Source organism: Podarcis bocagei, assembly GCF_964188305.1.
Source record: "Podarcis bocagei genome assembly, chromosome: 7".
In the NCBI taxonomy this organism is placed as follows: Eukaryota; Metazoa; Chordata; class Lepidosauria; order Squamata; family Lacertidae; genus Podarcis; species Podarcis bocagei.
Genome location: NC_138132.1, coordinates 37,563,510 through 37,579,705, shown reverse-complemented (window position 1 = coordinate 37,579,705; position 16,196 = coordinate 37,563,510). Strand labels below are relative to the sequence as shown.

Sequence of the window (16,196 nt, the reverse complement as noted above, 5' to 3'; positions counted from 1 at the left end):
GTGTCCCTGAAAAATACCAACCCAGTAACAACAACAACAACAACAACAACAACAACAACAACAACAACAACAACAACAACAACAACAAATTATTTATACCCTGCCCATCTGGCTTGGTTTCCCCAGCCACTCTGGGCGGCTCCCAACAGAATATTAAAAACACAACAAAACATCAAAGATTAAAAACTTCCCTAAGGAAGTTGTACACAGGTTGTACATTGACAATAAAGGTATTATTATTATTATTAAACATGTCTCCTCTGTGTTCCTCTTGTTCCTGAAGCTGAACAAATGGCAAATGTAAAAGGGAACAGATACCAGTTTGCAAAATGGATGGAATGGAGATGGAGAAAGCGAAAGAGAGAGAGAATAAAGAGGAACTATGTTCAGAGGGTGGGAGTGGTGCAGTAGAAAGAGGTTATTCAGCAATCTAGCAGCCTCTCTTTCCCTACAGGGTGGGTCTGACTGAGAGGAAATCACCACCGGCCAACTACACATGGTGGATTCCTGGCATTGTGGAGTTAGCAGTTGGATCTCCGCTTGGAAAGATAGATTGCAAGAAGAGGAGTCTCCAACAGGGCAAAATGTGGCTGCCATGCTTGCTGTTTTTGCTTTTCCTGCATGTGGGTGAGTTTCCTTTCCAAGAGATGTCTTTTCCTGCTTTCAGAAAACCCGGGTCCTCTAACAGCCTATTGGCACATTATGCAGAATAAGATGCAGTAGACTGAGGTTGTAGAATTCTGGGCTGTGCTTTCTTCATATCGTAATGGGGGGGGGGCGGGGGGCATAGTGGTGGATGCTACCTCCATGTAAATATATATTCATATAAAACCCTGTCTGTAGCAAGCTAGAAGCAGAAAACGATGCTGAATATTCCCTCTCAGACCTGCTAACTTTTCCAGAGGCAGAAATATGATTCCTGTCCCTACAACCTGAAAGGGAACAGGCTGGGTTCAGACCATCTCCTCATTCTCATTCTCATTCTCATTCTGCCAACTGGCTTGCAGAGTGGATATTCACATTGCCTTGGTGACTCATGAAAAAATGGTGCTACAGTGACTCCTGTGTTGTTGGCAATGCCAGGTACAAGACTTCTTAGATAGATAGCTTGATAGATTAGAGTCAGGGTGGTATAGTGATTAAAATGTCAGACTAGAACCTGGGAGACCAGAGTTTTAATCACCACTTGGTCATGAAGCCCACCAGAACTCGCCTTAGGCCTGTTGCTGCCTGTCAGCCTAACATGTTTGTGAGGATAAAATGAGGGAGAACTGGCTATGCCACCTTGAGGTCCTTGGAGGAAATGGAATAAAATAGACAGGTAGGGAGGCAGATATGGTGTAGGCCATGAGAGTCTCTAGCTCAGCCGTTCCCATCCTTGGGTTCCCAGAAGTTGTTGGACTACTGCTCTCACCATCCCTGACTGCTTCTCCTGCTAGCTATGGATGATGGGAGTTGTAGTCCAACAGCCCTTGGGGGCCCAAGGTTGGGAAAGGCTGCTCTAGCAGGTCAAAAACTTACTGCCATTTGTGATATTAGTAGTAGAAACAGCAGTACAAAAGTACACAAGACGGCTTTTATTGCATATGGGCAAGTTTCTTTTTTCCGAGAGACATTTCCCACACAGAATGTGTGGGCAACATTTTGGAATGATTCTAGAGGAGTCCATAAGCAATTGGAAAGAGTGCCTTCTTGGCATAGCAGAAACCAGCCCATTTGTCCTGTGCAGCCTCTGGGGGAGGGCTTTCCAGAGCTCCAGCTGCCCAGGACAGTTAAGCAAGCCCACAAAATGAAGGAGATGGAGAATCTTCGGCGCAAGTTGGTGCCTCTGACACTTTTGTTCACTGACCTGGAGTTTTTAGTGAAGGGAGCTGGGGGAGGGGGCGGGGTTAATAAATATTTTACATAAATAGATAATAGGATATGAAAATAGGGGGGGAAACAGTCATATGCATAGTAATGACAGATTTTTTGAACATAATAATAATAATTTATTATTTATCCTCCGCCCATCTGGCTGGGCTTCCCCAGCCACTCTGGGCGGCTTCCCAAAAAATATTAAAATACCGTAATACATCAAACATTAAAAGCATCCCTAAACAGGGCTGCCTTCAGATGTCTTCTAAAAGTCTGGTAGCTGTTGTTCTCTTTGACATCTAATGGGAGGGCATTCCACAGGGCGGGCGCCACTACCGAGAAGGCCCTCTGCCTGGTTCCCTGTAACTTGGCTTCTCGCAGTGAGGGAACCACCAGAAGGCCCTCGGTGCTGGACCTCAGCAGAACGATGGAGGTGGAGAAGCTCCTTCAGATATACTGGACTGAGGCCAGTATATCTGGCTCCACACACTGTGTTCATCCATAGAGCTGAATGCTCAGCAAATGACTGGATGGGAATCATTTCCATTGTACTGCAAACCAGACAGTGATTGGCCAAGGACATTCTGCCCACCCCATTCTTCTTAATTCTGCCCATTCTTCTTAATCAGGTACAACTTTGTACCTAATCCCCTGTCCTGTTTTATGTTGAAAGTTGATCAGCCTGCCCTTTGTCCATTCTTCTTCATTCCTGTCATGTGTGCCTGTAATAAGCTCTTTGTCACAAGCCAGATCCAATAAACCAAACTCTCCCCTCTGTGGTATCTCCCCAGTGGGGGGGGGGGGAAACCTACACACAAAATGTACCTAATCTTGAGCGGTGTCCAGGATCCTGTGAAAGTTGTAAGTCGTTTTGACCTTTCGGAACCAGTGGCCACAGTTCTCTTCATATTAACCAATTCTGCATGTGGCAGGTTCCTCAGGAAGTTCAGCAAGGTCATGTTTATTTCACAAGAGCAAATGCTGAAAAATCTCAACAAATTTCAAGGAAGTCATTAGAAGGGAGTTGAGAGGGAGTTGGAAAAGTCAGGTCTCTTCAGGGTGGTTGGAGGTTATTTCAAACTAGAATTATAGAAGCTGAGCTTAAATGTATATAGTGTCAAAAAACATGCCATTGTGGCTAATGAGCCTAGCCAAGGCAGCTATAAAAGGCAAGAAAACTTCCCTTAAAAATACAAATCTTGCTCAAATGAGGAGGGAAGGAATAATCACAGATTCCATTAGTGACACCTAATGTGGAAAGTAGGGACCTCTCATTTGTCTCCAACCTTATCTTGCCGCTTTCCATTACTTTAAGGACCTTCCCCTCAGCAGCCCATTTCCAGTATTCATAGGCTCATAGAGTTGGAAGGTGTATTTCAGGAACCGCCCTATTCCTGTGATGGTATTTTGCTTTAACTGTTTGCAATTTTGAATTTAGCCCAACCATGTGCTGTTGCAAGAAGATCAAAGCAGAGGGGAACATGTCTCAGGAGAGAGACAGACTTGTGTTCCTTGCAGATATGCAGAATGCATACATGCACTTTGCAGTTGCATGCATGCAATTTTCAGGATGCAATTTCATTGGGAAGTTTGTGGCTCAATGATAGATATTGTGCTTTTAGGTTAATCTTTCATATTGTTACACCGTTTTTCTCCTTGCCATTTTAGGGTCTATTATGAATGCTACTCCAGATTCTTCAGTGAGTCAAACACCTGACACTGTGACTGTGGAGGAAGGATCAACACTGAATATGCAGTGCAGGTTCAGTGGAGACAGCACCAAATGGTCTATTAAATGGTATAAAGTTAAAGACAAGGAAAAGGTGGAATTGCTTAACTCAAGCCCAATTTACATATCTACACATCTAAAAGACAAATTAAGTAATTTCACTTTGAAATCTGTGGATTTGAAGGATGCAGGAACTTATCTGTGTAACGTTGTCATCGATGCAGCTTTTCAACCTCTCAATAATGGGACAAAAGTGACCATCATTGGTAAATACTTGAATTTCTTTCCAAAATCTGTTTTAACAGGGTAGCTTCAGTCCACTTGTATAGTTTGTGGATTGGAGAATGTTTGTGGGGATTTGAGGCTGCTCAACACTTTTCAGAAAACCCACTTTAGCTTTCCAAAGTAAGACAATAGTTTAGATAAAAATCAGTGCCTCTCTAGTCTAATGGGAGCACCGGGAATATTCCAGTAACTGATCAGTGGGGTCCATTTTTCTTTGAAATGTGCAAAATGAAAGCGTCCTTCACACATTACATTTGAGGGGGCGCCATGTGAGTAAAAAGTCTTCTGAAACAAAGTGTGGGGTAAAGTCAGAGCCACAGCATTGCCACACTTTCACTCATCTGATACCCATTCTCATCAATTCATTTTATTTTTCTTAGAGCTCGTATGCCTGTGTTTTATCCTGTTTTTGCTGTGTTCACTGCTTTGATCATTTTGTGCTGCACTGTGGTCCATAAACTTGTTTACTGTGATTATTTAAAATGAGAAAAGCAGTCAAAAGTTGCCAGTTTTCAGCAGAGCTGATGCAGAGGCCCCTTTTCTCCCATTGCCTCTCTTATGTTGCAGAGCACACAAACACATAGACACCTAAATCTATACTGTATTAGCAACAAACAGAGAAAGATCCATTAAAACCATACATGGTTGGTACTTAACACCTAGCTGACTCGCCTTTATAAACCAGTTCTCCCATATGCTGGAGAGGGTGTCCCACTATAAGGACATAATGACACATGTGGTGAGCATGTCCAAAAATTGAAAAGTTCTGGGGAAATGTTTTTACAGAGATATCTTTGATCACAAGTCAGATAGTACCCATGACCCCAGGACAGGCTCTGCTTAACCTGTCAGGTTACGCCATGAATTTGGATGTTAACCACAGCAAGAACGGCCATTGCCAGGGCATGGAAATCATTGCAATTATTGACCATGGACCAGCGGTATAGAGCAATCTGGCACGTAGCATTATTGAAAAAACTGACATGGAAATTGAAGACAGCAAGAGGTTAGAGGAACTATGATAACTTTTATGCAATCTGAGGCAATTTTATGGATCATATAAACAATGATACATATAGCAGAATGGTGCCTATGGTCTACAGCACAGTTTGGCATTCTTGAAGCACATATTTTATTTTTATTTTCCCCTCCTGCCTTTGTATATAAACTCTGCAGACTAGGACTGCTGCTGATGCAATATATCTTTTTAATTGTGGGCAATAATCCAAGCAATGGAGGTTATTATGTATAATGTTGTGTTTGTTAAGATTGTGATGATTCTAGCATATATACTTTGGCAGAGTTCTTTGGAGTATCCAGAGATGATTCTCTGACTGTACATAGTTGTTTTATCTTAATTAAAAAGATAATTAATTAAACACACACACACACACACACACACACAGAGAGAGAGAGAGAGAGAGAGAGAGAGAGAGAGAGAGAGAGAGATATCCATCTCTTCCTCAAAGCAGTCCAGTCCTAGGACTGTCCAAGGTGCTTTTTCTGAATGCGTCAATCCCTCTTCTTCCACTCTAGCTACCTTCTCAGTATCCAATGCTTTCAGTAGGGGGTCTAGATTATGACATCTCTTTCATGCAGAAATTACCGACTTTGAGGTGAACCAGACTTCTGGATCCATCCATGAAGTGGAAGGGGCGGATGTCACCATCGAGTGTCGCTTCAGGACAGTCGGCAGGAACAGCAGCATGTATGTCAGTTGGGACAAAGATGGGCTTGCGGTTGAGCAGGCTAACAAGACAGACTCGTACAGGATCACTCAGAACCTGACAGCAGGATTTGCTTCTCTCACCCTCACAAATGCTACTGTGAGTGATTCAGGGTTGTACGTCTGTAACGTTGGGAGAGAACCAAGAAATCAAACAAAATCATCAGGAATTGCATCTCATGTTGTCATCACAAGTAAGTGCTGGGAACTTTCTATCTGGTTATTAAGCAATGAGCAGAGAAGGTTATAGGAAAGCACCCCAGAGGATAGTAACTCTCCATTTGAAGCATCTCAGAGGTCCTTGTAGGTCCCTCCAAGACCCAAGTCTGTATTTCTGTTCCATAATGCAGAGGTAGGAAACCTTTTACAGCCTGAGCTGTCAGAAGCTGACACAATTTTTCAGTCATTCAATCCCTTTCACATGGTCTCCTGGGAAAAAATTAAAATCACAGGGTAAATGTCCAGATTTAAGGGGGAAGCATATAGGTCACAGCCACACTGTGCATTTAAAGCACATGACTTTACCCAAAGAATAATGGAAATTGTAGTTTACCTCTTGCACAACTACAATTCCCAGCACCCTTAACAAACTACACTTCCCAAGGTTCTGGGGGCGTCGGTGGGCACCCATGTGCTTTAAATTCAGCATGTGGACCATAGAGTGTTTGCTTTTAGCTCCACCCTATGTTTGGCAGGCTGACACTTCACAGTCATCAGGCACAGACTGGATCTTCCTTGGTCCACCACAGGCCATCAAATCCTCTGCTCTGTGCTAAAGGCAGGAAGATCCCTCAATTTCAGTTTCTTTCGGTGTCTCATTTTTTCAGTCTTTAGTTCAGTTCACCACATCTTCACACAAGTTTACTTTTTTTTTTGAAGTCCTCACGAAAATTGTCAGCATTTTAGTGCCAATTTATCCTAATGAGTTTTTCTATGCTATTTTCACACATATATGCATCTTTGTATACACTTCCCCCTTAATGTTCACATTTTTGTAGACACTATATCGCTGGAGCACTGCTTTGCCAAATTTGGGGTCGTGTGAATTCAGGGGCGCCGACTTATAAAAAATATTGGGGGGGCCCATACCGGGGTCCTGCCGCTGGTTCGCTCGGGTAGCCGGGAGAACGCAGTTCGAGGTGGCGGTGTTGGGGAGAGACCCTCGCTCAGGGCGCCACTAGACTTGGCGGCCGGCGGCCTATCTGGGGGGTTTTGGAGCGTATTTCGGCGGAGCGATTGGGGAGGAGGGGGCTTGTTGCCGGATTCTTCAGCTGAGCCGGAGATCCGCTGCTGGGGGTCCCTGGGCCGAGTTGTGAGCACGGCCTGCTGAAGGGAGATCCAGCCGATTGCGCGACAGGGACGGCCGGGGCTCTCCGGCTAGGGCGCGCGGCTGGCTGGCTGGCGAGGGAGCAGGTGGGGAGGAGGCGGGGGTCCTCACTCTCTTAGGAAACGCACCCGTGCGCCCGATTGCCACGAAGTCCGAAGGGTGCGTGTGTGGAATTAAAAAGCAAAAACGAGATACGGGCAGGGCAGGCAAAGAGTTTTCTGCAAGAGGATGGAGGGCAGGTTGAAGAGAAAATCACTCAGGATGAGACAGTCAAATCAGCCATGATAAAATGGGCTCAGGATATTGGGTATAACATCATGTTTGAGGACTGGGAAAGGTTATGGACCACCGGAATGAAATTCACGGCATGTAATGCCTTGAAGGAAAATATTATGAAAATGTTTTATAGGTGGTACATGACCCCAGTCAAGCTTGCAAAAATATATCACCTGTCTGATAATAAATGTTGGAAATGTAAGGAGGCTGAAGGGACATTCTTTCACCTCTGGTGGACTTGTCCAAAAGTGAAGGCCTTCTGGGAAATGATCTATAATGAATTAAAAAAGGTATTTAAGTATACCTTTCCCAAGAAACCAGAGGCCTTCCTCTTGGGCATTGTTGGCCAGAAAGTGTTAAAGAAGGATAGAACTTTCTTTATGTATGCAACTACAGCAGCAAGAATACTTATCGCAAAATATTGGAAGACACAAGATTTGCCCACACTGGAAGAGTGGCAGACGCAATTGATGGACTACATGGAACTGGCTGAAATGACTGGCAGAATCCGAGATTTGGGAGAAGAAACAACGGAAGACTGGAAAAAATTTAAGGACTATTTACAAAAACAATATAAGTTGTATGAATGTTAAAAATTTACACGATTCGGAAACTATAGCTTCAGCAATTAGATTTGGGAAACAGGAAATTATATTTTAAGTAAGAAAAGGTCAAAATCTAAGGTAATACTATGTTTAATTTAAGATATAAGTAACTGATGAAAAGTATGTTAAATTTAGAGGTATAGTATTTGAAAAGTACAAAATAAGGTACGAAACAAGGTAATAATTTGCTGATATCTTTATTATAAAGAATGCAGGGTAAGGGAGATGCGAGGAAGTCCAGTTAGTTATATAAAAAATGTGTTGAATGGTTGGTTTTCTTTTCTTCTTTTTCTTTTTTTCTTTTTCTTGTTCTTTTACTTTTTTCTTCAGTGTATGTTTCTAACTTTGTATTTGAAAACTTAATAAAATATTTATAAAAAAAAAGAAGAGAAAATCCTTTCGCTTTTCTGGGGCGCAGGGAAGTCTCAGAGCCGGAGGTTGGGGAAGGGACCCCCTTTGCTCTGCCCTCTTCTCCCGTCTTAGATTCGCATGGGGGTCCCCGCCCGAGCTTGCCTGGCCACCGGGCCACACAAGGGCCGCGCTCTACGCGGCGCACCTTGCTAGCCGCGCAGCTGTCCTCCGCGGCTGCGGAGCGGCCCTGCGCCGGTGCCCAGCCCCTCTGGGCGCCCGCTGCGCTGCCAATGACAAGCGGGCGACGTCGCGGGCGGGGAAGGCGTCGCTTTCTTTCCCGATCCTGCATCCTCCCAGTCTTCCAGCCCTTTTTTGGGTTGGAAGCTCGTCTCGTTCGCCCTTCTCCTTTCTTCACCCTGCGCGCAATTTTCCTCCCTCGTCTCCCTCCCCATTTCTCCTTCCTGACTGACTGGCTCTGGCTCTGACTCGGGCTCGGGCTCTGGCTTTGGCTTTGGCTCGGGCTCGGGCTCGGGCTCGGGCTCGGGCAGCCACAGCGTCGGCGGTGTTGGCGATCGGCGGCGCGGGGGGATGGCCCTCCCGGGGGAGCCGGCGCTGCTCAATGGGGTTGCCAAGGAGACAGGCCGGCCGCCCCCTCCCCCGGCCCGGCGCCCCCCGCCGCACCGGTGCCCGTTATTGAGCTGGTGCGCGCCGGGCGCCCTATAAAAGCCGCGGACGCGCCCACCGCCGCCCGAGATTATTGGGGGGGCTGAGCCCCCCCAAACGAATTTTTGAGGGGGCTCGGGCCCCCTCAAGCCCCATGGAGTCGGCGCCTATGTGTGAATTTCAACATGTAGCTGCATTTGGGTCTGTATATATTTGGGGGAAGTGCAAATGTGGTTTGCATTCAGTTGTGATGAAACAGATCTGAATCTCTCTCTGTCTGCCTCATGTAGCTTCAGACTTCAGCAATAGCACTCCAACAGGTTCATTCTCCATTTGTCTACCTGCTGACCTTCATTATGTTTTGGACTACAACTCTCGGGAACCCCAGCCTGCGCAACTGTACTCCCATCAGCTCCAACGCTATGCAGCCGTGCTAGCTGGGGATGATGGAAATTGTAGTCCTAAACAACTGGAGGGCTGTTCCCTGTCCCACACTGAAGGCTGCATTCACAGCCGCTCCTAAAGCCATTTGGCACCCTCAGTACTCAGCCCAACAAAGATCCAGAGAAAAGCCAAGAACGCAAACTTCAAAGAAGTCAATCGTTCATGCACAAGTTCCATGGCTGCGTATTTAACTCAAAGCCACAAAATCTGGCATTATTTGCCCAGTCTCACAGATGCAGACTTTATCTCCTCTGGCAATTTGAAGGTTGCACACTGAAGTTGTCAAATGCTTTTTCTGCTCTTTCCACAGCGGCTAATCTGTCAGTTATCCAGTCACCTGCTTTCATCCAAGGAATGGAAGGGCAAACACTCATTATAAACTGTAGCATTGCAGTTGCCAAGAATGTGCGACTCCTCCCGTACAGTGTCACCTGGTATAAAAATAGCACTGATGGACATGAGGAGGAGGTGATAGGTGCAGGCAGGACTCTGAGCGCAACCACAGGCCTGGCTTCTCTCATTCTGCCCAGTGTCCAAAGGAATGACTCTGGAATGTACCGATGTGCTGTCGGTAGTAATGGCCGAGGAAATGGGACCATGGTGACAATCTCTGGTAAACAGAATCATTTTTCCCCCCTGATTTCCTTTCTGCAGAGAATGAGATGCAAAGGTGTTTGGAACTGATAGGTGTGAAATGTACAGGGGTATAAAAGAAAATGAAAAGGAAATTTTCCAGTTGTAGAAAGATAGAAATTCCTGGTCACTTTTGACCCAAACCAGATGTTAAGAGCTTCCAATTGCTCCATCCTCTGCCCTCCCCCTTCTTGCTCAAAGTCCCCACTGTTGTGAGGGAGCAGAGAACATTTCTCAGCAGGTTGCAAGTTCTATTTTCAGTTTCATACATAACAAATAAATAGCTGTTTCTGGGGACTCAGCTCTGTTATCGCTGATGAGTTGATGGATGTTTTGAAAGACTGAGGGACAGTGAATGTGTCTCCACTGCTCCCACTTCCACTTTCTAGGTATAAAACCTCCATCATTTCCCACAAGTCTCAAAGTGGCTAGCAAAGCCATAAAATACAAAACAACTTAGTGACCAGTTATCAAAACAACTTGATGATTCACTACCCACTGGTCCTATATCCATGCTAATTTTCTTGAAATTGGAACCTGGGCATGAGCAAAAGTTTGGGGTGTCAGCCATACCCTCAAATGAAGCCCTGTGCAGCAGCAGAATCTTGCCTGCCTGTTTCATTCCACAGACCACCAAGGGGGTCTTCCTTTTCCTATTCCTTTTAAACCAGAACGTGACAAGCAGCCAGAAACTGATAGTGGAAGTCCTGGAGCTGGAATTGGACCTGGAATTGGAGCCGGAATTGGAGCTGGAGCTGGAGCTGCCACAGGAATCCTCCTCCTCTTGTTGCTGCTCAGTGTCTTAGCATGGAGATACAAGAAGAGGGCTAAAGGTAAGGCTCTCTCCCCTGACAGATCTAAGCCAAGCACCTTGGAGAGGTCTTATGGGAGGTAAACGGATTAGCTCCCACAATGTGCATTTGCAAATGCTTCCCTGGGCATGCCAGGGAGGTGTTGCAAACTGTGATAGGGAAGAACTGCAATTCTAAAAGACACAACACAAAAAAGGGATAGCTTGGGAGGAGGAAAAAATAAATGACCATGAGGTACAATGTTCCACAGATAGAGTCCTTCATTGAGTGAACTGTCCTGAGATCTTATGATGAAGAACAGTACCCAAACTTAGATTCACAAAATGTTTAGGGGGATGCGTACCCCTGCGTCCCCCCAGAAAAAAAGCACTGACTACAGCCATCCCCCAGAAGTCTCAGAAATGCAAATTAGTGCCCATCTCCACCCAGGATGGTTAACAAGGAATTTCTGTGGAATGTGTCATCAATCACATGTGTTCTTGACTCATTCACTCTTGGGATTCTTTAATGCTTAACCACTTTCAAATTTCTCTTCATCATTCCATTCCAGAAAGCACAACAGAGACAGAAGGTGCTTCAACCAAAGAAGCAGGAACGGTAAGAGGGATTATTGTTACATAATGAACACACATATCCTGCTCCTATAAATTCCCAGGCTGTGCTAGGCTTTGCCAGGGCCACTCTAGGCTTCTCCCCGCACCTGCTCTGAGGTATCTGGTGCATTGGGATGTCCACTCTTGTCCACCCTGAGTGTCATCTTGTCTGCCCAAATGGCCTTCTGTTCACAGTGGGGAGCACTAGGTGTCACTTTCTTGTGCAGGGCAGCCTAACACCCCTAAAAGGGATCATAGGATCTTTTCCACATGTTGCTATCCACTCTAGAGTTTGGTTGGAATAGTTTGGGTTCATCCCACTCCTGGACAAGTCTGTTTCACCCCTGCTCATCTTTATTTACTCCTGCATTTCCCTACCATCCTATCACTTCCCAACTGGGAAATAGCTAAACTCTGGAACTCTGGATGGTTTAAATAGGTAAGAGAAGACGTAATAATTGCAATTTAGGTGCTCACATGGTTGGGTTTGACATAGAAAGAGATCAGCTTACTGCTTTGTTTAAAATGCAGCCCCATCCGTAGAAGAAGAAAAATGAAGCATAGGAATCAGGCTGTGAAGCCTTCTTTTATTGAAATTCAATTGCAAAATAAGCTGGCACCCCTTTCTTACCCCACTTAGCAAAGAATCAGAAAACAGACTGAGAAGTAAGTTTAAAATATGAGTTACTCACTCATAGTCACGCATTTGTTCTCAGCAGCAACAGCAGTAAAATAAATGCAGGCAAAATACTGAATTTACAGTAAAAGTAGCCTCATGCATGTGCCTCGACCGGGGCAATTGGAGATCCATTTGCTTCCATTGCTGGTCAAAGAGAAAAGGAGGGAGAGAAAGGAACAGGAAATACTCTATGCTCCTTCCTACTCAAGAGAGGCAGGGAAATGACATCACACTGAGCCTTCTCTACCAATTACCAATACATTTTTATGGCCTGGGTCTGCCTATCAGCAGTACAGCTCTATAGTCTTAACCCCTTCACATGCTAACTAGCAAGAATACACATTGTTAGATTTGGCTACTAATTTCCCACAAAGATGGCTATCAATGACTACTAGCCATGATAACTGCTCTGCCTACCAGGAGTGCCAACTTGGCCCCGCAACCATGGGTGCCCGGGGCCATGGGTGACATGCAGTATGACTGGCCCTGGCACTGAAATTTGTGGGTGCCCGGCCCCTTCATGGGGAATTTTGTGGGTGCGCAGGCACCCAGGGCCCCAGGGAGTTGGCACCTATGCTGCCTACAGAGCTGGAGATAATAAGGTCTGCTTTCAGTTTTCCCACAGGCATCTGGCTGGCCGCTGGGTCTCCTTCTTCCAGCAGAGAGCTCATCAGCCCATTCATGCTGTCCTCAGACTCACCTTTCTATTCCCCCTCATTTCATTTCTCTCTCTCAATTAAGATTCAGTGTTCTGTAGCTACTGAATATTTTTAGTCAGTGGGTTTTTTTGGGTGACATTACTCACTGCTATGGAGTACTGTCACTTTTTTTTTCCTGCCCAGGGCAGTCATTTTAAGTTGTCACCCTTGGCACTTTAATCAAGATATGAGTAGTGGCAACTCATTTTTAAAAAACCCCCCAAAACCCACTGTGGTTAGTCATCACTGGACTGTGATTTGTGTTAAGTCTTTTATATCTATATCTATATCTATATCTATATCTATATCTATATCTATATCTATCACCCTAAGGATCCCTTAGGGTGTTGATAAATTACCCCGAAATGTATTTCTGCAAACCTTGGGTTTCCCCCAAACATGCTGATTGATACCTTTCCCATCCCCTCTTGTTTCTTTGTGGCCTGGTTTTGATTCTAGTTCTGTTTGCACTTATCACACGAATTCACTATTAGAGGGGGAGTAAAACGGCGATACACCTGTTGTGGTGCTGCCTCCCCAGGATGGTGAAATTTTCTCTTTCTATTTCTTTGAGGAAGGGCAGCCTTTGCCAACCTGGTACCTTCCAGATGTTGCAGTCCAACAACATCCAGAGGGCACCAGGTTGTCAAAAGTTTGCTTACTGTATCCATTTCCCCTCTCGCCTGCTCCAAAGCTCCCGATGTATATATTTATTTCTGCAGCTTCTTTTGCCATCTGCAGACAATATGCTTTCAAGACCACCACAGACAGAATGAAACAAACTTTCTGTTCCCCGTCCCCTCCCTTTCTCTTAACAGCATCTTCCTTTAAGCAGCCGGCAGAAAGAGTTGACCTATGCCAGCCTTCGTTTCAACAAAAAGGAAGTGGAACCAGATGCTGGGGTGATCTATGCGGAAGTACGAACAAAACCGAAACAGCGAGCTGGCAACAGCCAGATCTAGCCTCCAAACCAGCCAAGCCACTTGCACTAGAGGAAATGAAACAGGATGGGAGCAAGGCATGAGCTGCCTTTCAAAAGCCCTTGAAACCCATTCCCTATGACACTGTTCCTGGTCCCTTCAGAAACAACGGAGCTGTTGCCTTGACGACCCACATTCTGGAAGATTTGCTGACGCCCTCATCCACCTTTCTTCCTCATCTTTTCCTGGGCAGCCTGAATCTTTGGTCATGATGTCTGCCTCTTGGGATGCTGCTGAAGCCATCATTGGCTTTCGCCATCACTGACCCTTGCCATCTCAGCCATCTCCCTCCTTCCAAAGGAGCAGGTGTAGGAAGCATGTGGTGGCTGCTGCTGCATAGAGGGTGACTGACTAGGGTGAGGTCCCTTGCCGTGTGGATTTGTGAATACATTTACCATGTGGGAGGGGGCCAATTGCGTGGGTCATACTCCCGCAACTGCCACAAGCAAATGTAACAACTGGGTGTGTGAGAGAGACCGTGCATCTGATCTGGTTGCAGAGAAGTGGCTGCAATGCTGTTATGAATGAGTGCGACAGGAGCCTTTGTCAAGCAACTGGAGATCTCGGCTGAAATTCTCCGTATATAATCTTTCCCCTCTTGCTCTCAAGAGCTTCCATCCCCAAGGCCAGGGAGCTATCAACTAGAAGAGGCTTGGATTTGTGGGTCATGTCAAATGAGGAGCAATGATTTCTTGCATTGCCCAGGGTTGGACTCGATGGCCCTTGGGGTGCCTTCTAATTCAACACTTGTACGATTCTACCAGCTCTCTGCTTCTCATTTGCCAGAGCCATGCACTGAAGTACACATTCAGACAATGGACAACTGTGTGGTACAGCCAGTGGCAGCTGGCGCTTATTGGATCTAGTAGGGCCACAAAGACATGGGGTGTTGCCGCCTAGAGGTCATGGACATGGCCAAGTTCTGGTGTGCTCTCCCCATCTCCCTCCCTTGCAAAGATATTGTGGACACTTAAGCATTGCTGTTTTACAGATCGTTAGCACCTAACTAAACTGGAAAATGTTTTCCTTTGGTTCAGAAGGGGCACAGTTGCTTCTCTGCTGGGATACAAGTTGTGTGGCCTCCACTTGTCCGGTTCTCTCCCTGTCCTCTTCATTTGCAATGAAAGTGTTTAAATGCTGCAGTTTTATTAATGCCAACCACCTAAGTGTCTTACCTTGGTTCAGAAGAAGCCCTTCTGCTGTCACAATATATTGTGCAGAGTCATGCCACAGTAACTGTACATTACCCAGAATTCATAGGACTGTAAACACTGAAGACTGCAGCTGGGGAAAACCACGTTTCATTGCTTCCTCATGTTAGAAAACCAACAGCGACCCTTTCTCACACATAGTGTGTCAAGGCCAGGGTATGCTTCAGCGTCATCCAGTCTTTTAATGTACATACAGTGGTACCTCGGGTTAAGTACTTAATTCATTCCGGAGGTCTGTTCTTAACCTGAAACTGTTCTTAACCTGAAGCACCACTTTAGCTAATGGGGTCTCCTGCTGCTGCTGCGCTGCCGCTGCACGATTTCTGTCCTCATCCTGAAGCAAAGTTCTTAACCCGAGGTACTATTTCTGGGTTAGCGGAGTCTGTAACCTGAAGCGTATGTAACCTGAGGTACCACTGTACAGTGTTTTCCAGAGGGGAGTATTCAAATATTTGACAACACCCTGCCTGCCCCCCTCCCCCAGACCATGGTGCCTTCAGGGCAGAGTTTTGAGGCAGACATCCAGGGCCTGCAGAGCAGAATGAGAAGCAGGGTCTTCAAATGTAGCAAGGCTGGCTCAAGACATTTGAAGTAGCACCCTATTAAGATCCCCCCCCAAAAGAAAAAAAAACCCCACCAAGTCCATAGTCTGAAATTACACCCAATTGCACCACCCAGCCCAGGAGATCCTTTTTGCCTCCTTTTGGAACCCCCCCCAATATAGATAATCTGCATCCCATGACCCCCACCTATCCAAGTTTATTTGGAGTAGCTGAGATTGTGTGCACAGATGCTTCACCCATCAACCTTCTTGGCAGGAAAGGAGGGAGGGTGAGACAGGGAAAGTGGAGGAAGCCCACTTGCACAGCTGAGTGCGCTCTTTCAAGGTCTGTGAACCTGGTGCAGCCCTGGCTCTTCAAACAAGAGGAGAGGAATGACACATGCAGCCCTAGAAGCTAGCTTGATCAAGCCACAGAGCCACACATCCTTTGCACTGTCTGGCTGCTCAGGTCTGACTGATTTTATTCTGTCTGGTTTAAGCAACCTGCCTGTACTCTTCATCTACCGCAATGCCCCCATAATGCCATCAACCCAAGGACCTTTAAATTTGGTTCGATGATATGGACAAGTAGAAGGCCCCCATAATGCAATCAACCCAAGGACCTTTAAATTTGGTTCGATGATATGGACAAGTAGAAGGCCCCCATAATGCCATCAACCCAAGGACCTTTAAATTTGGTTCGATGATACAGACAAGTAGAAGGGCATGATAATTTGCAGCCGAAAGGCAGACTCAGGGTCGATGTTGCTGTGATGTTAATTGCTT

At 45.9% G+C, this 16,196-nt stretch overlaps 1 protein-coding gene and 1 long non-coding RNA gene across 5 annotated transcripts; both read left to right on the top strand.

Moving 5' to 3' along the window:
- The first annotated feature begins 337 nt into the window (after nucleotides 1–337).
- LOC308592314 (cell adhesion molecule 2-like) lies at nucleotides 338–14,021 on the top strand. 4 transcript variants are annotated; one of them, XM_081203681.1, is made up of 7 exons: nucleotides 338–627; nucleotides 3,526–3,852; nucleotides 5,471–5,791; nucleotides 9,574–9,876; nucleotides 10,526–10,729; nucleotides 11,259–11,305; nucleotides 13,497–14,021. In XM_081203681.1, the coding sequence occupies exons 1-7, from the start codon at nucleotides 585–587 to the stop codon at nucleotides 13,638–13,640; spliced, it is 1,389 nt and encodes a 462-aa protein (XP_081059807.1). In that variant the 5' UTR covers nucleotides 338–584; the 3' UTR covers nucleotides 13,641–14,021. The 4 variants fall into 4 exon arrangements, with proteins under 4 accessions (XP_081059807.1, XP_081059809.1, XP_081059810.1 ...); XM_081203682.1 differs by having other exon boundaries at nucleotides 343–627; nucleotides 10,568–10,729; XM_081203683.1 differs by lacking the exon at nucleotides 9,574–9,876 and having other exon boundaries at nucleotides 339–627.
- A 10-nt stretch (nucleotides 14,022–14,031) lies between these two features.
- On the top strand, nucleotides 14,032–14,816 carry LOC308592355. Its single transcript, XR_014010481.1, has 2 exons — nucleotides 14,032–14,161; nucleotides 14,196–14,816. It is a non-coding gene; the product is annotated as an uncharacterized lncRNA (long non-coding RNA).
- Nucleotides 14,817–16,196: the final 1,380 nt, after the last annotated feature.